The sequence below is a fragment of the Pituophis catenifer genome, unplaced genomic scaffold, assembly GCF_029215685.1.
Source record: "Pituophis catenifer annectens isolate HBS135680 unplaced genomic scaffold, rPitCat1.0.hap2 SCAF_3, whole genome shotgun sequence".
In the NCBI taxonomy this organism is placed as follows: Eukaryota; Metazoa; Chordata; class Lepidosauria; order Squamata; family Colubridae; genus Pituophis; species Pituophis catenifer.
Window position 1 is genome coordinate 181,379,541 of NW_027256883.1, and position 25,711 is coordinate 181,405,251.

Here is a 25,711-nt window from a genome sequence, read left to right on the forward strand (position 1 = left end):
TCTTGTGGAGGACATAACATGTTCAGCCACAGCACCCTCCCAATAATCCAGGGCAAAACATTAGGATTTTATTTTATTTTATTTATATGTTTAGGAATTCAATGGGGACAAAATATGTGTATAGAAAATATTTGAACCAGAAAAAAAGGCTGTAATCTTTTAGATTGGGTACTCCATTGCCAAGTCACAATTACATTAATATTCTGCTTTCTCAATAGTTTTCTAGGGATAATCATCATTTGGATCATTTGCATGATTAGTATACACATCCCTGTAGTTGATATTGCTTATAATTATAGTCATGGTTGTAGCTTCATCAATTATATACGGAAACACAGAGCAGACTACTTGGTGCTCCAAAACAATTATGCAAAATAATCTGGTGTTTCAGTTGTAACATGGATTTAGAACAGGGTTTTGTTTTCTTTTAATATTAAACCTTTTTAAGATAGTAGGTTGCCAGCTGGTCAGTCCTTCCTTCCTTCTCTTTTGATATGCTCTACAGTACTATGTTGGGAGGTCTTGTGTGAATGGAAGATAATTTCAAATATTTGAAGAGATATTCCCTATAAGTAATAGATTAGTAGGTAGGGTCAAATGCTGAGCTAAAAACATTCTTGTGAATAAAATGATTCTATTTTACAGTGGAATAAGGACACAAAGAGAAGTTTTCTGATCAATAATTTAAAAACTAATTCTTATATTTAAGAACATCAGTGCTTCCCATAATTATGTTTCTAGTCAGGGTTTAGTTATATATAAATATGGTAATGTTAGTATATTACTTGACCTCAGAAATGGTGATATTTTCTGAAATAAGTGCATTGCTTCCAAAATGAATTTGTTAACAAATCCATGGTAATTCCTTCTCATCTGTTATGCATGATATTTATTAATCAAAAGTTTCATTGTCTTTATTCAACTTTATTTGAATTTTTAAAAAAGATTTTGGTTTATATACAAAACGTATTTCCTGTATTGCATTTATTTTCCAAAATTAAACAGCAGGAAAGGCATAGTCATTCTGAGTTTCCTATGCATTCATGCATCACCAGAATATAAGATCTATCAATGACACATTACCCACATTGTCATAACAGTGAAAACGCTTATAGAACAAGATCTCAAGATGTTTCAATTCATACTTTTTACAGAAATGTGTGTCTTTAAACAAATTTCCAGTCTGTGAGGTGCATAATATAGGGACAGCTGCTTTATTTAGCAAAACACAGCACTATTGTAGATTCTCTCCATTATATCTGAATGTAACTGCCATGAAATAAGTAACTTCCAATTAAATTTAGATGTATTGTTGGATTTCTCAAGCCTTTCCTTAAGCCTACTGTATGTCCTCTTTTAGATCAGCCAGGTTAACTAGGTGCTGCCACCTGCTGGGCATCCTACAATTAATATTTCTTACTAAACTGCTTACTTTTCTCAATTCTAATTCTCAATTACATTTCCAAAAATGACCAGTTTTACATGTCATATGATTAGTTCAGCAAATCTAATTAAGTCTTTTCACAATGAATTTAATATTTTGGAAAATATTAATATTTAATAACTTTGGAATGAATTTTAATTTGTCTAGCTGCATTACTAATATATAGTAACATCAAGGGTAAATTTTCACTGTGCTCTTACATGGGGTGTGTGTGTGTGTGTGTAATTTCAATTGAATCCAGCAATATCCTTCACTCGCTTGGTATTGGAGAGACTGGCTGAGCCAGGGGGAGGAGTCAAGCAGAGAATTAGCCTAGAATTGTTACACAGGCACAAGAATGGAAGTTCAATCTTCCTCACACACACAAACGAATGCTGTTGAATCTTATGTAGTCTGATTCAGGTGCAGACTGCAAGTCGAGGAAAATACCTGTGAAATAGCCATGAGCAATAAAATAGCTTATTGAACTCTTCACATGTAGATCTGATTCTTTGCACCTAATATTTGGTTACATTTATGTGTTCTAGTTGTACACACATTTGAAAGATAGTTTTTACATAGGATACTGTTATTCTTCTGATCTTTCAAACTTTTTTTTATTTTGTTATTTCCAAACATGTATAGGACAAGTATGGAACATATTACATGTCTACATGTTACATATGTAGTTCTATAATTAATCCATAGTTTAGTAATTAATTTTAATATAATTAAATTTTTGTAATTAGTATGTAGGTATGTAATTACGTATCTCCAAAAGAATGAGGCAGGGAAGCTACTAAGAAGATACTCCTTGTATAAAACTATTCTACATAAGATACATTAATATACATAGCTATAATTCCATTTTTATTATCTATAAACATTTAACTAGTTTTCTATATTGGAGATAAGTCTTCAGTTAAAAATAAATGTGTATTACTATATTAATTAAATTTAGTAAATGATATTGTTAATTATGCAATCTTTGTAATTTAACTGAGGATCTTGACTGCAACCAAATGTTAGCCATTTATCTTGGCATTATTTTGGAGTAATAAAACCTAAAGCTTGCACCAAATATATGCATATCTCAGCTGAGTTTGGGAGGAAACAGGTTTGTTTATTTCAGTAAGTCAACTATAATGCTTTTGCAATATTCCAAAACTCATCGATTGTAAATTTACTCAAGATTTTTATTCTTTACAAACAAGGAATGCAGCAGTATACTAGAATGAGTGCAACAAAATTGAGAACTGAAAACAGTATTAACATTATGAAATTGTCATCAACAGTATTACACAGAGAATACCCTCATTTTATTGAACATATATGCCAATGGGGTCCAAAGACATGTATCTAATCCACACCTTCACTGAATGGAACAAATTAAGCTTTACAACTTTGAATTTCCAATAATAACTGTTCAATAGCTGAAGCCAAAATATCTGGTATTATTTCTGGCTTATATTTCTTCCCACCTAGGAAATTAAACTGGATCGCCCTTAATATCTCATTTTAAACAAACTAGTAAATATATTTTCTAAAATAAAATAAATGAAAGCTACTCATTGAATTGTGGATAAAGTGGAATACAGAACCTAAAGATACAATACAGCTACTGTAATATTTTTTTCCTGGGACAAACTCAGAAGTGTTTGATAAGGTTTCCCTTGTTATGACACCATAGCTCTAGGTTAAATAATAAATATCACCTGTGAAAAGTGTCAAAGAAAAAAAGCTACCTTCCCTGAGATGATGAATATTCATTCACTATGAAAAACCTGCATATATTGAATATGCATTTTCTGCGTATTTGAGAATTATGTCCATTTTTCTCTATCCAAATCTCCTGCAATAAAAGTGCTTATACTCAAGGCTATGGTTTCCCCAGTTGCAATGTATGGCTGTGAAAGTTGGACCATAAGGAAGGCTGAGCATCAAAAAATTGAGGCCTTTGGACTATGATGCTGGAGAAGACTCCTGCGAGTCCCTTGGACTGCAAGGCAATCAAACCAGTCAGTCCTAGTGATCAATCCTGACTGCTCTTTAGAAGGCCAGGTCCTGAAGATGAAACTGAAATACTTTGGCCACTTAATGAGAAAGAAGGACTCACTGGAGAAAAGCCTAATGCTGGGAACGATTGAGGGCAAAAGAAGAAACGGATGGCAGAAAATGAGGTGGCTGGATGGAGTCACTGAAGCAGTCAGCATGAGCTTAAATGGACTCCGGGGGATGGTAGAGGACAGGAAGGCCTGGAGGAAAGTTGTCCATGGGGTTGCGATGGGTCGGACACGACTTCACAACAACAATCTCCTGTAACAGTATGTTATATTTTGCAAAGCATGTATAAAAAAATAGCCTTAAAAAATATAAATAGGACATCACCAAAATAAAAGTTCTCGATAAGAGAGCTATTTTGCATTTTAATGTTCCTAAAAAAGTTTATAAACTGAGCACACAATTATAATATATATTGGAACACATACTTTTGCATCAGACAAGATATTTTGCACCCCATTAAGATTATCACCAAAGAATGCTTTCTATACATATTCTACTTGAGAAATATATTCGATAAACATCAATATGTTGTTTGTGGGTGTCAATGACATCTTCAGTTTCCACTTGTGAAGATGAGTATATCCATTTCCATTGATTCTGAAGAAAATAATTGCTGCTCAATTTAAATTTATGTTTAATGTTTATCATTTAAAAGCTCAAAAAATATTACCTAGGCTAGTAGTGGCGAACCTATGGCACATGTGCCAGAGGTGGCATGAAGAGCCCTCTCTGTGGGCATGTGCACCGTCGCCTCAACTCTGTTTTGGCTCTCTGCTGCGCATGCGCCTCCCGCTGGCCAGCTGGTCTTCGGGTCTCTGCCACGCATGCTCATGGCATGTACACATGTGCGGGGTGCATGTGCTGTGCTCGCGGGCACATGCTCAGGCCGTGCACACACCCACACCTTGCAATTTGGGCGCGCATGCACAATTTGGGCACTCAGTGCCAAAAAGGTTCGCCATCACTGACCTAGGCTCATCTAACTAAAAAAAAAAAAAAAAATCAAAGCCAGCATGTATTTTTAGCATATTTTCCACAAATTGTGGTTCATTTTTAACTGTTTTCTCTGTAATCATATTTCAAATACCACAACATATTCTATTTTAGAGATAACACCTGTAGTACAAGTAGTCCTTGACTTACAACAGTTCATTTAGTGACTATTCAAAATTACATCACTAAAATAAGTGACTTATGACCATTTTTCACACGACTGTTGCAGCACCCCCAAGGTCACATGTTCAAAATTCAAACAGTTGGCAACTGACTCATACTTATGATAGTCGCAGTGTCCTGGGATCATGTGATCCCCTTTTGCGATTTTCTGACCAACAGTCAATGGGTAAACCAGATTCACTTAACAAATATCACTAACTTAACTACTGCAGTGATTCACTTAAGAACTGTGGCAACGAAGGTCGTAAAATGGTGCAAAACTCACTTAACAACATACATTTTGGGCTCAATTGTGGTCATACGGTGAGGACTACCTGTATTTCATCATTCTTATCTGAATAATAATTGACATTTCTTTAAAAAAAACGCTCACCTGACAATTACTTGGTGGACAAGAAACAATATTTTAGATGTCCTTCTAAACAGTTTGTGGTTGGGATACAAAGCTGCCACTAAAGGCAACACAAGGTAAATCTATATGTACTTAAGAAAGATAAGTAGCTATGCTTGCTACTTAGAGGTAGGGTAAACCTGAAGAATACAGAAGTAAAGGAAAGCTGAAACACTTATATGAAAGTAAACATTTTTATTTTTTTCAGATGCAAGACAAATGCAAGTTAATGTGTCTGCCCAATACAGATAAAGTATTGGGTAATTTCTCAGAAGATGTAACACACAGTTGGCATATATTAATTTTGTGAAAGGTTTGCAAAAGTAATTGTTGATGAGTTGCACTAGCTCAGGTCAATCAGTTTGTTCTTTGTGAGTTAAATTCTAAATGATTTTCCCTAAGCAAGTACAAAATTAAAATGCCATTATTCTTAGCATGTTGTTGTGTAGCTTTGCAATAATTTTACTGGATATGTATGAATTGCAATGTATTACTTTTGTTGACCAAATTACGACAACTCAGTGGTTGAACAATTTCATTACAGTATCAATAAAACTACATAACTGATTTGATTAATGCACATTTATGCATTATGATTATAAAAGTTAATGGAAAGTTATACACATAGCTCTACATACAGCCATAGAAAATATAAAGAGCAAGTGGTTACACCTAAGAGTTTTATTTAAAAATGTTTCCACTTGCCAAAACATAAATCTTTGTGGACTGGCAGAATGTCTCAGGGGACTAGAGTGTATGCAGCAGGCAATGGCTGTTTTGTAGCTGGTCATGACAAAATCTTTTGTGAATGTGTAAATTTCTCACCTTTTCTCAGTACATTTACATCATCTCTTTCATTGTGTCCATTGCCTGTCTATTCAACTTTTTGTTGGGGGCAAAATAATATGTCAACGAATATTGTCTTTGATTTTGAGCCACGGTGGCACAGTAGTTACAATGCAGTACTGCAGGCTTCCTCTGCTGACTGCCAGCTGACTGCAATTTGCCAGTTCGAATCTCACCAGGCTCAAGGCTGTCTCAGCATTCCATCCTTCCGAGGTCAGTAAAATGATAGTTGGGGGAAATATGCAGACTCTGCTTAGAGAGGACTGTAAAGCACTGTGAAGTGGTATTTAAGTCTAAATGCTATTGCTATTGGTTTTGTCTAATTTGCATTTTCTACAAAATCCAACTATCTAAAGGAATCCAACATTTCTACTGTACAGAACTTTCAAAACAGGAGTGTCAGAGGAATTTGGAAAACTACATTCTTTCTTCCTATTGCCATTCAAATTGCTTCTTCTCAAGGAATAGAGTATTTATAACTAGTGCAACTGGATTTGCTTTGATGACTGTGAGACAATTATTAGAAATCCCTTTATTAATTTTAAATCTGAATAATTTAAACCTATTATAAATTATAATATAATAGATGTCTATAAAAACGATGTTCCTTTGAAAGAAAATCTCAAAACCGGGTAGCACTTGCAATATAATACAAATAGGAAGAAAATGATTTGTTAAACAGGCAGGCAGCTAATCTACATAACTGAAAAATACCAATTGCCTATCAATCATATACTAGAAGTTTCACCTACCTGAAACTGATTTATATTCAATAATGTTATCCTCTGGAACCTTAAAAACATCAGAAAAATTTTCTGATGAACAAGTACAAAAGAACACATTTTCTATAACAGATACCACCTTTGTAAAATATTTTGTAGTCATAAATTTCTTGTACAATGCATTTTGACAGGTCTGTAGTTTAATATTAATGTTAACTTGGTTTTTATTCTTTATGCTTCAATGTCTGAAGTGTAGCATTGTACATAAAATTTTACTGTAATGAATGCAAAAACATTATTAAAATCTGAATAATTCAATAAAACCCCATGCTAGGATTCATTTTAGAGTGCAAAATTTCAATACTTTAATTTATTTCTAATGTTTGTAAGCCACCCAGTGTTGCTTCTGGACCAGATCGGCAGCACATAAATCCAATAAATAAATATTTTAAAAGGGATTTCTGATTTCTTGAATTACGTGTTTGAATATATATTTATTTCAACATTAATAAAACTCATGACATAACTGAAATTCTAGGATGTGTAAGGTAATAGGTATTGCATCCTAGTTTTAGTGCAAAACTTTGAAAACCATCATCCCTCATAACTGACATCTTGCTTGGATTGAAGATATTTTCACTAAAGTACACTGTGAGTTGAAGAGATTAATTTTAGAATTTTCATGAAGCATCCAGTACTCCAAACAGAAATAATTGATGGGATGAGACAAATTAAGGTCTCTAGGCAGTTATGGTTATAATGTTTAAACTGCTTGTACTTTATTATTATTGGGATGGAGTTTGTGTCTTGCACCCTGACTGTAAACATGGCAAGCAAACACAAGTAAGATTAAAAGTTGTTCAAGTTTTAAATGGCTATAAATTTGATTTTGTTTTGTCACACATTTCTGTGAAGTACTAGCAACCCCCCCCCCCATATTTTTCACTTAAGATGTAAAGTTTAGCACTATTTCCCATTTAAATCTGACCTCTACACTAAGACTTGGAGGTACAACTATTTATTTATTTATTTTATTTTATTAAAATTTATATGCCACCCTTCTCCCAAAGGACTCGGGGCAGCTCACAAGTACAAAATGACAATAAAAACAATATCACTAAATAGCATTAAAAATCCAATTTAAAATCCCATAGTTAACTAAAAAACCCAACCAGATCAGGTGATTTGAGTAAAAAGCCAGGTCTTAAGATCTTTGTGGAAGGAACGGACCAACATCAAAAAGAGGGAACTAATTGTTAACACTACTTGTCTTAACAAAGCTACTCTAACAAAACCCCTAAATAAGAACTCCCAAAAAGGTATCACCATTGTTATTCCTTCTAGGTCTTTTGTCACTATCATGCCCATTGGAAGACCAGGTATTTTCCAGTGAGGATGTCCTTGACCACAAGCTTCACAATGCTGATCTGCACATTATACACAGCTCAAAATTCTTCTCATAATGTTCTATTTAATTTGTTAATCCTAAAGAACTGTCAAACTGATATAGAAGAAAAAGTCTCGCTCTCAATTAAAGAAACATACCAATTAAATTGAATGGTTGTTTCCTACTGAAATAAGAAAAAACTTTTTTCAGCTTTGACACAACACATATTCTTTAGACAGAATCACTTACGAAACAGGCATTGTTTCTAGAAGTATTTCTGCATAATTTTTCCTATCTATGTTATAATTTAGAGAGCCAATTTGGTGTGGTGGTTAAAGTATTGGCCTAGAAACCAGGAGACAGTGAGTTTTAGACCTCCATTAGGCATGAAAGCCAATTGGGTGACTTTGGACCAATCACTGTCATTGAACCCAACCCACCTTACAGGGTTGTTGTTGTAGAAAAATAGGAAGCAGGAGTAATAAGTATGTGGCTTGAATTATATATATAAAATTGGGATAAAAATCTAATAATTCTATTGTTTCAATATGCCCATTATATAATGAATTGAATGTCTGTTTAACTGCATATACCACTTTCCCCCCACCCCAAAATACTCATTATGACTTATTGTAATAATTACAATTGAAGGACTGCCTTAAAATGGCAACTAAAAAGAATTTACAAAATATCTGTTCTAAAATGTTTGTATTTATCCAATACTGGGCATGCATTTTAAATCTATTTATGGATAATTGTGTCTGAAGTATCTGAATCCCTACTCCAATAAAAGAACCAGAGACTAATTGCCAGATTTGGATAACATTCCAATTATAATTTTGATATACGCAACTCATATTGAAATTTGTGATGTAACAAATGAAACACAAGTGGTGGCTTAATTTCATAATTAATTGGGTTCACATGTTACATTACAGGTAGTCCTTGACTTATGACAATATGGACCAGAACATTTATTAAATGGTAATACTCATTAAGTGAAGCATCACACGATCATACTCAATTTTAAAATTGAATATGGCAATTTTAGGCATACTCAAGGCAAATCACCATGGTAATTTAACAAGACATCATGTAACCATAACGTCTAGCTTTCCCTGCTGGATTTTCCATTGACTTTGCTTGTCACAAAATTATAAATGGCAAACATGTGACCACAGGACATGGCAACATTGTAAGTATGCAACATTTGCCAAGTGCCAAATCATTGAGAGTAGGGACAGTGTGACAGTTAAGTGCAAAAACTGGTCATAAGTCACTTTTTTCAGTGCCATCATAACTTTGCTAAAGAAATAGTTGTTAAGTGAAGGGCTACCTATACATCACTGATAAACAAATTCTGATTAAGCAAACAGCCGCTGGGTTCATAAAGACCAAGTCAAAATGATGATTAACTACCATGTTTCCCTGAAAATAAGACCCTGTCTTATATTTTTATGAACCCTGAAGTAAGTGCTTGACCTTATTGCCATGCGTTCAAAAGCCCGATTGGGCTTATTATCAGGGGTTGTCTTATTTTGGGGGAAACAGGGTAGTTTGGGTAATGAAATGTCTTCAAGAAATCCACGCTCAGAGAGCACTAAGAACCCTCAAGTCAAAATCACACAAAGCATATTAGAAACCAGTCACCACCTGAGGTTTATAATATATTTAATAGTGAAAGTTAAATTATATTCTAGGTTTCACCAAATTCCCAAAACATGGCCTGAAAAAAGGAAACCAACTATTGCCAGCTATTTAAAATTGTTTTTTCTATCTTTTTGTTCTCCTTTATGCATCAGTGCCTATTAGCTGTTTTCTGCTTAAATCCTATGTTTGTGAAATCTTGGTTCTAAAATAAAACTTTCTGTAACTACACATTTAATAGATTGATCATGTTACACCTGTCTGTTCCCCACTGGAATGTAATCCATAATCACTTTGGAATAAACTCATTTTTTCTTATCTTATTTAGTAAAGCATCACGTATACAGATGGGGTAACATTATACATTTTTGCTCTATATCACAATAATAGTTTTAAATAGAACTGTTTGAAAAAGCTATAAATTTCTATCAAAATTTACAAAAATGTATTAGAAGTATATTCATGTGGTGCAGTTAAAATATCAATTTTTAATCTGTTTTAAATCATATTTTAACATACACTTTGTTTTCTGCAAATCTTCACATGATAGTAACACTATCAGACATAATATCCAACAGTGCTTGTTAACTCCTGGCTTGTCAAGAGATGCAGTTGAAGTCCTAACCCAGTGCCTGGAAGAAGTGCAGATCTAGATGGGGAGGAACAGATTAAGGGTCAGTCCTGATAAATTCTGACCACAGACTATGTCTATTTGACCCCACCCCCCAATCTAGAAGTGTTCTTTGTTGATTCTCAAATAAGGCTGCATTTCCCTATATGAGACTTGTATGCAATCTGGGGGTCCACTTGAAGTTTTAGCTTCTGCTCATAGAGCAAGTGTAAGCTGCAGCCAAGAGGCCCTTTGAACAGGTACATCTAATACCCCAGTTGTAACTTTCCTAGACCAGTAGACCCTTTAGAGTCATCTGTACTCATATTACCTCATGATTGGATTAAGGTAGCATGCTTTACACAGGGATGCCCTTAAAGAACATTATAAGGCTACAGCTGGTTCAAAATGCATGGGTAACACACTGATGTGGGCATCATGTTATGTAAGTGTGACCCAATTAGCTGCACTGGTTGACAGTTGGCTTCCATGTTTATTCAATCCAAGGCACTAGTTATCACCTTCAAAGCCCTTCATGTCATAGGGCTTAGCTATCTGAGGGACAGTTTGTCTTCAAATTATCTTTGCCTGTCTGATTTGATCCAGCAGGCTGAGTATACTCTGAATAATTAAAGAATGTCATTCTGAAGGAAAATATACTCTTACTGCACTATGGAATAATCTCTCCCGCTGCCCACCCCCTGAGATTTGGATGGTCCCGTTGTTCATTGTTATATCATTCAGATAAGTACTGAAGACCTGGCTATTCTCCCAGGCATATGGGATAGGGTAATTGTGGCACCTTTTTTTGTTTTATTATGTTTTGATCTATTGGTTTGGTTTTTGTTTTTCTGGTCAACTGTATTTTTATACATTGGTTTCTGATTGGAAGTCAAAGTGGTTTGAAAGTTGGGAGGCCTAGCAAGTAAATTAATAATAATCCTCTTCCATTAGCTAATTTCCAATACTTTTGAAAAACACTGGAAAGTTGCCTCCTCTTTATACAAATTCATTCAATCTCACTATTTCCAACAAGGCTTACTCTTATCACTAACAATTTCAAAACAAGTTATCTATTTCTATAGTAAGGGATTACTGCAACTATCAAGATTATCAGATTTCCAGTTCCGAAAATATAGTTTTATAGTATGCTTGCTCCTTAACAATCAATTCAAAGCAGATATGTGTAAAATTAAAACTAACGAGGAGCAGCATTATTATTCAACTAATATATGGTAAATATTTTTCAAAGTGACAATGTTTAATCATTATTATCCTTAGAAAACTAATATGTAGTATGTCTCACTTCTATGACGATTTGATCTTCTGATGCCCTCTGTTCTTATGTAAAGGATATTCTGTCCTTCATTCCAGAAGATTCCATGAAATTAATGAAATTAATTTTTTTCGACAATACTTATGTAAAGGATAGTCTGTCCTTCAATCCAGAATGTTCCATGAAGTTAATCAAATTAATTTTTTTCAATGAAAATTAACAGGAAAAAAACCTATTGAATCTAATTAGACCTATAATACATCCCAGCACAAGAGAAATGTATCTCTGGAAGGTGGATTCTTCCATTTCCAGCAAGTTTAATTTTTATTTACAATATCCTCATACCATTTCCAAGATTCAAAGAAATGGCTTCTCAAAAAGTTACTAGTGAAGAAAAGAATAAGGTCTACTCCCCACTGCCATCTTAAATAAATTTCTAGGACACTTTTAACCTTACTGAATCTTTAACACAGGTTCCAAAGTTCACTTTATCTTGCATTATGGAAGAAACTTTCTGTGGCTGATATCAGACATTACTATATTATTAAGATGCACAGTCTTTGTTAATCGTAACTGGACATTCTTGTGCATGTGTGAAGAAAAGCTCTGGTTGCTCTCCTAACAAACAGAAGTATATGTTGCAGTTTGTTCTTGACTTCTATCTTTTCTTTGAGATTATATATATAAAACATTGAAAAATCATACTAGTGTATTATTTTTAATGTATTAAAAACCACTGAAGCAATGAGATGAGATATTCAACACCATCTGCAAAGCAATATTAAAGAATTATATACAAGAATCTCACACTTCTGCAATATTATCTAGAATATGCAGAAGTATGCTAATAATTCCATCTCAAATACTATGAGAATTAGTCATATAATTATTAAATGAGAAACTCAGCACTTTAATTGCATTTCACACCATGAAAAGCAATGCTGAGATGCAATTTTAAGTATCAAGTAAGTCACGCACTATTTTCTTAACAAATTGTTCAATTAAAAATATCTAGCTGGAACCAAAGATATCACTCTGCTCACAGAAAAAACTGCAGCTCATCAAAGTTTTATATGAGTAGTTGAAGCCTTTTTCTTCATGGAGAGGAACCTTTTGATTCAACCTCTCAATTTTATTGTTCAGTGAGCTGGACCCCCATGTACTGAAAAGAAACAATGAGGCAATTTCTGAATGATTCCTTTGTCTCCCGAAAATCTGTCTTTGAAGACATGGGAACTTACCAGAGCAACATGAGAGACCATACTCAAGGCTGCAGCAAAACAGGAAATCAATGAAACTCTCTCTCCATTCCCATTCACCCATAAACAAATGGGGCTTTATTTCTGGAACATCTAATCTGGATTCAACTGAGATTTTTTGCTTCACAGAAAACACTTCCCCAATTAAGTAACGCTTTTCAAAATAAAAATAAATTTTCATTTCCTAGTCAGATCACCAACCCAAATTCTGTATTTTTATTGGCCTTTGCTGTTGAAGTACACCAAACAATTAAAAATAGATAGCTCAAATCTTCAGAAAGACAGCTTTATTAACAAGAGGCTTAGTAAGTTTAACAGTGTAGTACAATCAATCATGTCATTTTTCAGGAGTGCACCATCTCAGTTCCTGTCAAAGCAATTTCAAATCCATGAATTACAATAGTTGTAATGCAGCCACCTCTTCATTGCAACACCTTCACACAGTCTTTCAAACTGCAAAAATCCTCTCTGATGTAGCATTCAATAGGCTTTTGCATCCATTTTACACACTGGGTGAATAGAACAGTCGCCACTTGCATTTCTATATCAAAACAGGCTGTGCACTTCAAATGTTCCATCATACACAACTCAAAAGACACTGTTTAACTAGGAACACAATAGCTTTTAAGTTGTTTAAAATACAATGATTTTCAAAGGGTTTTTCAAACAACTTATTTCAATCTTTCCATTTTTGAACTCTAATCATGAATAGTCCAAATTTCTACTTTGATTTTTCTATATAACGGTATCTTCTCTTTCCTAAGAAAATCCTACTTAAAAAAAAAACAACACTACATAGAGATTGAAAGTGAAAATATAAGCCATTGTAAAGACTGTAAGAACTCAAATGTACTGGGATATGTTTGCAAAGCTTTAATGTCTTAAGTGATCCATAGTAATAATTCACAAAAGTTCAAGAAGTAATAGTAACACAAATGATTACTAACATTAACACTTCGCATCAGTCCCTTATGTTCACGTATTAAACCAAGAGATTTTATAAGAATGTGATTCAAAAAAATACACAACATACACAGTGTACAAAAACCAAATGATAAGCATCCTATTCCAACTGTAACATACAATCCTAACAAAACCATCTAATCAAACATTTTTTTTTCAAGTTATGGCATTGCATGGCACCTTCACGTATTCATTTTAATCATACAGTGAATAAAGATGCAGAACAACAACATGGGTACCTGCACTTGTGGCAAATATATTCTATATAATTAGTTGCAATAATAACTAAAATTATTCCACAAAAAAGCTGGAATTTTACAGATTGTTCTGTTCATATATAGGAAAACCGCCTATCTCTAATTTCACTGTCCATATACCAAGAATCTTTGAAAACAAGTACATAAACAATCTGTGTATACTTTGACTTTATTCAGTTGCAAAGTAAGACTTTAAAAACAGAAAAATCTTTGACTCGTGTAAACAAAGAAATTCAGCCAGCTCTTAACCAACTCTAGGAATATCTTGTTTCTATTTTACAATGGCTTCAGTAGCACCCACTAAGAGATCACTAATTTCATCATGACAATTTTCTTCAACTTTCCTAACTTTCAACAAACCAATCTGGACTCCATGATGAATATTTCATGGTCAATTGAGCATTAGAAAACTTCTCTATTGATGAGAATCCTTTTCCATGTATCTGTACTGGCAGAACTGCACATCCACTGTGATGTATATTTTCTCTTGCAGCAATTGTTCTGTAAACAGTTAAACCAGTGTTCTCATTTTTATCAAAACAAATTTGTAGTTTAAACAAATTATAGTTTCTACCTGGAGCTACTATAAAACAGTCTGAATGCATAAATCACAGCACTAATAACTAATCTACAAGGATGTTATACTCCAACTAACCTAGAACAAGCTTGACTTTTCGTGAGCCTATTGGTCTGTCATTCAGATCAACAACAGCTGCCATTGCTTCATCACGAGATTCAAATGCAACCATTGCTTCACCTGTAGGCATGCCTTTCTCACTGTATTTTAAACACACTGAACCTGGGATTACTTGATAACCATAGAAAAAATCCAAAATTTCATCCACTGATACAGTAAAGGGCATATTTTGAACTTTAATGACAGTAGGCCCCGGCTTACCAGACCCAGCTCCAAACCCAGGTGGCCCAGTAATATGCATGTTTCCAGGTCCAGGTCCAAACCCTGGAGGTCCACTTATATGTCCAAGCCCAGTACTATGACCTGGAGGTCCACTACCAAAATTAGGAGGACCAGTTAAATTACCAGGGCCATTTCCAAAATTCTGAGGACCTCCTCCAAAACCAGAAGGCCCTGTTAAATTACTAGGCCCACCTCCAAAACCTGGGACATCAATACCTGTACCAGGCATAACAGGCAAGCCACTGCTTCCAATAGCAGGCATTCCTGGCCTGGAGTCACCAAAACCACCTCCCCCTATTCCTGGTGGTGGAAGAGGAGGACCAAATACATTAGAACCACTGAAATTGCCAGGAAAATGAAAAGGAGGACCACTCTTTACATCTTTTGAACTACCACTTATGAAAGAATGCTCATCCCCACCAGCATTCTGTACTCCTGGCATTGCTGTACCCCCTTGCAATGGCATTTTCAATGGCATTTTTTTTGCTTGAGAGGGAGGATTTCTCTCAATTTCTCTCATTTCTTCAAGAGAAATCACTCTCAACACAATATCTCTCCCATTCAGTTTCTTTCGATGTAGGCGCTCTGACTTACGAGCATCTTCTTCAGTTTTGAATTGGACCAGCGCTTGTCCTAATCCTTGTCCATTAGTATCAACAAGTATTTGTATAGAACTCTCCTCTATGGCCAGCCCTTCAAGAAATTGAAGAATTTCCATTTTGGTAATATTGTAGGGGATATTAGATATGTGTGCACAGAGTTTAGATGGGCTCATCTCTCCTTCTGCATTTATCATAATTTCTCTCTGGTCATAGTTGAAACTTTGTAGTCTTTTCCGAATCATATCTATTTTTTCTAACATAGCTTTTTTAGTTATGGGATGAACTTGAATGAAACGATTTCCTATGTACTGCTTATGATGACACAAAGCTGCTTTGTAGTCAGTTTCATTTCTGAATTCAACAAAACCTTCACCAAGTGCTTTCCCATTGGGTCCATAAGCTATGTAAATACTGTCTTCTACAATATCTAGTTTTTTAAAGAAATCAATTACGTGTTTGTTCTCAGATTCAAAGGGAAGACCTTTCAAATAAACGCAGAAACCCTGATCATGTGGAGATCTGGATCTTGATCTTTTCTGTCCATTAGGAGATTTGGACATAGAGAGAGTTTGAGGAGGATGGTTTTGTCCAGAAGGGCCCATAGTTTGCTTGAATGTTATATGACCTCCTGCAGAAACCCACTGTCTCTCTGTTGCCGGACTAACTTCGACATAACGTTGAATCATCAGCATCCTGTTTCTTTTCAAGGCTTCAAATGTATCTTGAGGAGAGCAAAACTTAACTAGTCCATTTCCATTATTGCGTCCCACATGATCTTTCAGAATATGTACTGCATCCACACGGAGTCCATGGAAAAAATCTTTGACATCAGACTCTGTTGCTGAAAATGGCATTCCATGAACACTGACATACAAATCGTCTGGATTAATAGGAAGAGATTTCACGCTACTTTGAGAATTGATCTGAATAGCATTTATAGGATTCATGAACATTGGATTCAAGTTACTGTTTAAATTCATTGCTGTTCCAGACCCATTCATTCCAGCAGGTAAAGGAGCAACAGGCGGGGGATTCATAGGAGGCATTCCTGATAAAGGAGGCAGAGATGTCATAGGTGGGACAGGAGGCACAGGAGGTATTGGGGGGACAGGAGGCACAGGAGGCAATGTAGGAACAGGAGGAGGAACAGGTATGGGAGGAATAGAAGGCATTGGGGGCAATGATGGTAAAGTTGGAATAGGAGGTATTGGTGGAGGTGGAACTGTATTCATTGGCGAGGCAGTACTAGATATAGTAGAGCTAAAAGTGGGACTTCCAAAAGTAACACCCAAACTGGGAGGTGCGGTTCCCATACTAGCAGTGGAAAATGTTGGTATGTTTTTGTTGCTTTCATGAACTGAAGTTGCTGCAGTTACTACACTCGGAGAAGGGCTGTTAAAATTAGATACTGTAGTAGAAAGAGTCACTCTACTACTTATTCCAGAACTAGGCGGTGGAACAGATCTGCTAGCATTTGCTGGCGGTATATCTAGATTTGCTGTTTCAAAACGCCTACGACTGAGTTCAATCATGTTTTGCATTTCAGTTTTACTGCTCAGCAATAGGGTGACTTTGGACCCTTTAATGGTACCACCTGTGCGCATCATACCAAGCCTTGCATCTTCATCAGTGGCAAAGACGATGAAAGCCTCACCCAGCTCACCCCCTACAATATGCACGCCCCCATCAGGAATGGTCAATCCAGAGAAGAAGTGACGAATGTCCATAGTCCCCGCCACAATTGGGAGACCTTGTAAGCGGATGACCACAGCCATGCTGCGCTGAAATACACACACCTGCAGATGAGAAAAGCAACGACTAGGTCAGACTATTCATGACACCACATGTTTAATCTAGAAATCATTACTTTTTAATGTTCCTGAAGATCTTGAATGAGAATTCTATTTTCTACATCTATTTACATGGTACTTTCTACACAGACTAATATAAAAGCAAGATCATAACAAGTCTTTCAAATAAACTGCAACATGAAGTGACAAAGCTGTTAGCTTGAATCCAATCAAGAATTGGCACCAAAAAAAGAAAAAGAGAAACCCTCCAAGAAAGCATTAAATCAGAACTTTGCACAATCCAATCCACAAATTGCATTTGAAGCAGGCTGGAAAAATTATAAATCAAAGCTTATATTTCAGGCCCAAACTATAACAGAAAGTTCTTTAAAGATAAGTAGGCATTAAAACCAGAGTTATGGATATCCAATCACTTAGCATCTTTGCATCCTGCTCACGGCCCCTCTTCATCCCTTGGTAGTTTCCTTTTCTCTCCTACAGTAATTTCTTTGTGTAAACTAGAAGATCTGACACTGTATTTGGACAAAAAATTCTAGAATTTCTAGCCACGATAGAACCTTCTACTTTTAGGAATAGGCTCCAAACCAAAAGTTCACTCTTATTTCTCAGTCTCTATAAAACCAACGTTAGATCTTTCTACTACTAACAGTATTAAAATATAGCCATGAACATCTCTGATTCAGCTTAGTAGCAATGACACAAATGTTTCTATAATGAAAGATCAGGAATATCTATGAATGAATACACTATCGAGAATTATTATTTAACATATGATTTAACATGGAAATCTTCTTCCAAACAACATTAAAAAGAATGCTGGGATTCCAAAAATCTACTCTATTAGGATTTTCATCATTTCAAAAATCCCAATCTTTAAAAGATTGGGATTTACCTTTCCCTCTATCCATCTGCCTGCCTGGTTACTTAATTAAGCAGAAAGGGATCTTTTGAAAGTCCACCTCCAAAACTGTTAAAAAGTTACCCATAGACTACACAGGAGAGAATCCTCTACTGTGGTGTTCCCTAGCTATAGAATACATTCTCCAAGGAGGTTTGTTCAGGCCATATTACTGTACAAATTAAGGACAGTATAAAAACCCATCTTTCATCAAATTTTTACTTGACTGAGTTTTGATTTTAAATTTGCCTCGTTTTTAATTATTTCATTCTTTATAATTTGCATTTCTAATATTGTACATTCAATTGATGCAATTTGCCTTGGATTTTACATAGACAGAAAAGTGAGACAAAAAATAAAATGGGAGGAACCCTTCCTTATTTAATTAAAGTCTCCTTATGGTTGCAGAGAACATTAATTTTAACTGAAATCACCAAAAACTAATAGTCCTAAGAATGAAAGCTCAACCAATGCCTTAGAATTTATAACACAGATAAAATAAGACAGGAAACTAATAAAAGGTCATGCTGCTAGAATCTTCAAAACAAATTTAGTTTAATTCTCCTTTAAAATATATGTATGCATTTGTATCTCTATATATACTAAAACTAATGATGCAACAAAGCCATCCATTCATCAATACAGGTAATCCTCGACTTACAAAATTTATTTAGTGAACGTTCAAAGTTACAACATACTTTAAAAAATGGCTTATGACTGTTTTTCACACTTACAACCATTGTAGCATCCCCATGGTCACATGATCGAAATTCAGACGCTTGGCAACTGACTTATATTTATGATGGTTGCAATGTCCCAGGGTCATGTGATCACCTTTTGCAACCTTCTGACAAGCAAGTCAATGGAGAAGCCATAGTCACTTAATAAACATTTTACTAACTTAACTGCAATGATTCACTTAACAACTGTGGCATGAAAGTTCGTAAACTAAGGCAAAACTCATTTAACAAATGTCTCACTTAGCAACAGATATTTTGGACTCAATTGCAGACATAAGTTGAAAACTACCTGTATAGGTACACTGAGAAGACATTGAAATTGGGAATGGTAAGACTATGCTGGTCTACAAATTCTCAGAACATGTAAACATACAATCACTGGCAACATCATAAATTCTGCTATTAAAACTGAGATTAATACTCCCATACCTGAAAAATGTATAATTAAATAAACTTAATGACAAGGCAAAATTGGAGAGGCAGTTTTTGTGTCACCTTATACAACACAATTGGGTTTCCTTTTATTATGGACAAAAGGTTGTACCAAACAGAAGGCCAGAAGGATTCTTTATTTGGGATGTATTGTACTGTATTCACAACATAAACCAATACATTTTTTCACCTAATTATGATTTGATACCTATATGCTTATTTCCAAAATCATCATATATCAAAAAATATGTACGAAGGTTATTTTATGCAGTTATTTTTCCTGCTAGCAAATTCTTTATATGTATTAAAATCACTATTGGCCAATATTGTTAGAGAAAGCAAATAAAATCTTCCAAATACCGTAACAGATATTAATAAAAATGCATTTCAAGTTTCAATGGGAGAAATACTGTATCCTAAAAATATAAGTTACTCAAATGGAAGACAGTTCAAAATCCACACAAACTAGTTAACTTTAGCTACAAATCGGAGTTTATTATAATGTAAGGCCAATATATATAATAAACAAGGAATGAGTTTAAAATTGAGTTCCTATATAATGGTCACATGTAAATATGCTTAATGCTTTAAAAGTTAAAAACACTAGAAGCAGTCCAATTTGTCAATATTAAAAGTATTTAATATCAAAAGCAAGTGTTTAGTAGAAAATCAGAAAATAACCTACTGTAACATTGATCATCATTGATCAACCAGGAATAAAAGAGAGGTATTTAAATGCTTAGACATATATGCCTTTGGACTGTAGAACCTACCATGAATAAATGTGTAAGTTGAGTGGCAAAACCAAGTGGCCTACTCAGTCTTTTAGGTGATATAATTGCTTTAGCCTTTTCTTGTATTATAAAGACTTAAGGGGTTTGTTTTGCATTAACAATCCACATAAATATTCACATTTTCCAAAGATTTAGGTATTATGAATCAAATATTCAAATCCTACTGATGTTTTTATTCAGATTTTAAGAGCTATACTGATTATTAAACAAATTACAGGTTTGAAGACCTAGCCAAAGCTATTTGCCTTTCTCTGTGACCATCATCTGATAGGTCAAACATAAGGAAAGTCACAACAGCAGGCCAACTACATATTGTGAAAATATGTAAAATATATGTAAAAACTCTACAATACATCTCCAAATACAAGTTTTGGCTGAAGGTAAGCTGGAGATTTTTCAAGATCGATATAAATACATTATTTGTATTAAATATTTATGTGCTTTAATATAACACGTAAGTTACTATACATTTCCAATTACTAAGCAAAATGCAATTACCATCTAAGAAAGCAATTACTCACTGAAAGAGTTATATACAGAACTTTCTCTGCAACCATAAACTATTTTGAGACCAATGCAGATAGCTACATCTTTGTAATCAAAATAATTCGGTCTAATAAATTTGCTCAAAATAAAGGTAGTTCACGACTTACAACCATTTATTTAGTGACCAAAATTACAACAGCACTGAAAAAAAGGATTTTATGACCAGTTTTCACACTTACAACCATTGCAGCATCGCCATGGTCATGTAACCCAAAATTCAGACTCTTGGCAAATGGCATGTATTTATGACAGTTGCATTATTCCAGGATCATGTGGTCAACTTTTGCGACTTTCTACAAATAAACTTAATGGGTAAGCCAGATTCACTTAACCACCATGTTACAGGGGTGGGTTCTACCTACCTTTACTACTGGTTCGCAATGGGGCCGCACGCGCTTGCTTCACTCACATGCGCGCGCTGCTCTTCTGCACATGCGCAGAAGCATTTTGATGATGTCAGGGTCGGTGGGCAGAGGCTCCCGCCGGTTTTACTACTGGTACTATAGAATCGGTGCGAACGGGGGGTAACCCACCACTGGTTAGTAACCATGTTACTAACCTAACTGCAGTGATTTACTCCCTGTGGCATGAAAGGTTGTAAAATTAGCAAAACAACTGTCTTGCTCAGGAAAGGAAATTTGGGGTCAGTTGTAGTCGTAAGTTGAGGACTACCTGTACTAAGAGACATTAGGCACCTTCAAAATTAATATTGGATAGATATGAGAGGCATATATAGCTTTAAAAAACTCACGACTATCTGTCTTCATAATGATAGTGAAAAATGTTTACAATAACTTCAGTCTTTTACTTTCATATCTTCACTATGCTATTGGCATGTAGTAATGTTTTATATTTTGATAACTACTCTACCTTTCAGATAGAGCAAAATAAAAATAAAGAGAACTATAATAAACCAATTTTATAAAGCTCTAATATTTAAAGATTTTTTTTGTCATAGGGAGCCTATTTAGAACATTTTAAAATGCAAAGAAATAAAAAATATTATTTTAAAATACAAAACAGAATTATTGTATATAAACAGCCTCTTCATATTCAAAGTATAACCAGCCAACATATACAAGCAGCATAATATTGTATTCTCCAGAAAAACAGCCTGTCCATATATTCAAAAAATGTTTTAAATCTATTACTTTAAAGTAAATAAAGTCCATATTAATACCACCTCTGTTTTGGTGACTGAAATGTTTAAAATCAATGCATATATTCAAAATCATTGCAAAATAATCTTGAGTTGTCCAATTGTGCTCATTAATCATAAATATATTTTGAGAGCATCTTACCTGCAAGGAGAGATGGTTTTTTTTTCCTTAAACAAGTAGTAGAAGCCAAGTCAATCCTGTGGGCAACCAATTAAAACCAACTTTTAGACTGCAATAAAGAATAAATGGAGGCAAGAATCAATGCAAGTAACATATAGCTACAGTTAACAGTCCATTCTGAACTGTGCATTAAAGAAACCTTGGGGACAAAACCATGATAAAGTACTCCCAATATATAGCAAACCACAGGTTTGAGCATGCCCAAATTAAAACTTCTGTTTATCTCTCACATTAGTTCACAATAAACAACAATTAGTGTTTATTTTATATCAAAGTACAAACATAAACATGAAAATAACTAAAAAAAACCATAACATACTGTATTCTCTCAAACTTATATGCTCATTAGATATATAATTTGCCAATACTGATTTCAAAAAGATGATTATTTTTCCCCTATCAAGAAAAAATAGAATTTCTCATCCAATTATATAAGAAAAACCCCTCCAATAGTCTTTGAGATCCTGCCACAGTTGCAGAAATCAGATTAAATCCTCAATACCATACATCAACCTTCCATTCACATATTTTGCTGTGAAACTGTCACTGATCAATTAAAAAAATGGTATAATCCAATGCAAATTAGAAACAGGACAATTCATTCTCAACGGAATAGATCAAAATATTATTCCATAATCAAAAAAGTACCAAACATTAAGCAAGGTTGTCCATTTTGGCAGTTTAGGAATACCTACAAGATCTGTAATTTGGCACTCAGTAACTACAAAATCTAAAATAATATCCTATTTAAAGAAAGAAAACGAAACCAACAATAAACGGAATAAAAATGCCATGAATACCTGAACAAGTAGTGCTGGTAACTAAGGGTATTTAAGGAAAGGAAGGAAAGGACGTTTTTATTGACCTGTATTCCTATAATTTATCAAGTGTTTAAAACTAGCATAACATAACCACATGATTAATACTTTCCACCAAATTCAAATTAAAGCCTCAAATATTACGTTTCTCTGAAAATAAGACCCTGTCTTATATTTTTTGAACCCTGAAATAAGCGCTTGGCCTTATTGCCATGCACTCAAAAGCCCGATTGGGCTTATTATTATCAGGGAATGTCTTATTTTGGGGGAAACAGGATAGCGAGGAAAAAAACCACACCTCCAAATCTAAACTGACCAGAATATTCACTGGCTTCCTAAATGTTCATGTTGGTTTGTGAAAGAATATATTGGCACAAATTGTACTTTCGTTCACTTGAAAATCTTGAAATTTTTACACATAATTTCATTTTCATATAAGTCAGAAGTTGTCCATAAGACATGCTAGAAGCTGCAGTTTACTTGATATTTCTACTAAAAACAACCTGTCAACATGCTGTTTTCCCCTTGCTTCTATTTTGTATAAACTTCATGCATGACTACATATTTAAACCATCAAAATGTGGTGAGTGTGTGTAGAGAGAGAGATTAATATGCTGAAATGTTCTGCAATGTCTGTGTCTGATCTTCATCATTCCAATGCTGATAACTGGGCTAATTATTTTCACAAATCTCACTTCCAACATCTGCAACTGAATTTTGAAAGTACACATCAAAGTCCTATGGAACTATGATACTTGTGAAAGTATGACAAAGTGAAATATTCTAAAGTACAAACAGCTTCTCAACATTTTCTTGGATCCTTCGGTTATACTATAATTGCAGACTTAATGTGCTTACCCAACATCTGGGAAGAGAACAGAAATAAGAAAACAAAAATAAATTAATTCACAGAGCTGAAGTCAATATAAAGACAAAATGCCAGACAAGCTTTCCAATTCAAGTTCACCGAACTCAAAATGCCAAACCTTATTTTTGAAAACTTTTATAAAGCTGTTTTATCCATTTGTACTTCAACACATTTAAATTTCTGCAACTTTTGACTTTTTAAAGTATCTAGTGAATTCACATCAATTATTGCTTCTGTTTAGGATTTTTTTGCATTTATACCATTCTCCAACATGAAAAATAAGTCAACATAATAAGGTATCCAATACAGCTCTATATTATCAAGATTTCAAAGCATATAACTAAATTCTATATATAATTACTTTCTCTCATCTCTCCAGAACTAATGGATATGTTATCTTTTTCAACACAGAACTTTTTTTAAAAAAGCATCCAGGCTGAACATATAGAATAGAATATACACCAAGCCTTATGAAAATATTTCCTTTAAATCACTTTAACCAATACTGACATTTGTTTTCACCTATTATCACTTCACAAAATTGTTTGCATCCAAGAAGGACCAGTTTCGGATTTCGCATTTATGTAATGAAAAAGTGCAGTCAATGCAATGCCTTAAGACCATTCACGATTAAAACAAAAAACAAAAACAAATACACACCAATACCGGAACTTGTATAAAATGACACTATTTTCAGTCCGAAAAGATCAAGAATTATAATAGCATTTTTAGATTAAGCCAAGTATCATTAATGAATATGCGCAAGAGAGCAATTTTATTCAAACCAGAAAGCAGACGTATTGTAGTAACTGTGATCGTTGCAGCGTTTTCCGCAGCCAAGGCCATCTTGGCTTAAAATCCAAAACAGCCTCACTTCGCTTCCCTCCCCTTTAACGAGGGCGCTTGCACTTTTCCTTGGCCGGGCGACCAGCAACATCAAATTAGGCCCGAGGAGGCCCTGGAAAAGCCTGGCTTCACGCAGCCAATTTACGGTAAGAGCACCAATACTCACCTACCCCATAAGAAACGGGGTTACAAAACGACGAGGCCCATAGGCAGTTTTTCCCTGCCCGGAGCCAGCTCAGCCATTCACAGAAACGACACAAACCTGCGCGCCAAGACTAATATACCATGGGGACGTTACACATCCTCCGAAGAAATCGTACCGATGACCCCACATTATGGATCTAAGACTAAGGAGGCAACGAGGCTCTGGAATTTCCCTCAGGCCTAATTCCCGCCCCCTCCGCGCCGCAGCCTTTGTGCAGCCGCAGTGAAAGAGCGCCATGTTTCGCTTGCAACCGGGGTGGGCAAGCCCTGTCTCCCCTCCCGCTCCTCAGCGAGGCAGGAGAGTTCCGTGTTCTTACCGAGGAGCCTGTACGGGAGGAAAAAGGGTTAGAGTGAAACCAACTCGCCGCCGACCCCGGCGCCAGCGACCGAGCAGCGCCACAAAATGGCTGCCCGACCGCACCGCCTTCCTGCCCGTCCCGTTGGGAGGCAGAGAGGGAAGGAGGGTCTACAATGGGCGGCACCCCAAGGTGATGCGATGAGGCTTTTCGGGAGAATTAAAGGCATCGAGGCGTCGCGCTAAAAGCGCCTCCTCAAAAAACTTGTTTTCTGCTGAAGCGGCGCGAAGCTGCTAAGTGCTTTAACAATTAATATTTCCTTTGCGCCGAACGCTTCGGTTAGTAATCTTCCTTCATTATGTCACGAAGCACTATTTTGAAAAGTACCTGCGAAAAGTTCTGCGAATATTAGGACCAAGCGGACATAAAATACAATATTTAACAGGTACCAATAGATCTCCTCCAACGATCTCAACACCCCCCCCCCCCCCCGGTTTCACAGACACGTTCAGCTTTCACGCTAAAGCATGGCTCGTTTCATCACGGCTGATTGAACGAGCCACAATTGCCTCCACG

At 35.2% G+C, this 25,711-nt stretch overlaps 1 protein-coding gene across 5 annotated transcripts in view; it reads right to left on the reverse strand.

The window, feature by feature from the left end:
* LOC139315387 (RNA-binding protein 12-like) overlaps positions 1 to 25,271 on the reverse strand; it is a 56,259-nt gene extending 30,988 nt beyond the window's left edge. Inside the window, exons 1-3 of one of the 5 annotated variants that reach the window (XM_070941625.1) lie at positions 25,157 to 25,271; positions 22,065 to 22,152; positions 14,684 to 17,338 (exon numbers count right to left, since the gene is read on the reverse strand). In XM_070941625.1, coding sequence (XP_070797726.1) covers positions 14,684 to 17,317 — 2,634 coding nt within the window. In that variant the 5' untranslated portion in view covers positions 17,318 to 17,338; positions 22,065 to 22,152; positions 25,157 to 25,271. Of the gene's footprint in view, positions 1 to 14,683; positions 17,339 to 22,064; positions 22,153 to 25,156 lie in introns of those variants that run through there. The other 4 variants (XM_070941621.1, XM_070941620.1, XM_070941622.1 and 1 more) reach the window with 4 other exon arrangements.
* Positions 25,272 to 25,711: the final 440 nt, after the last annotated feature.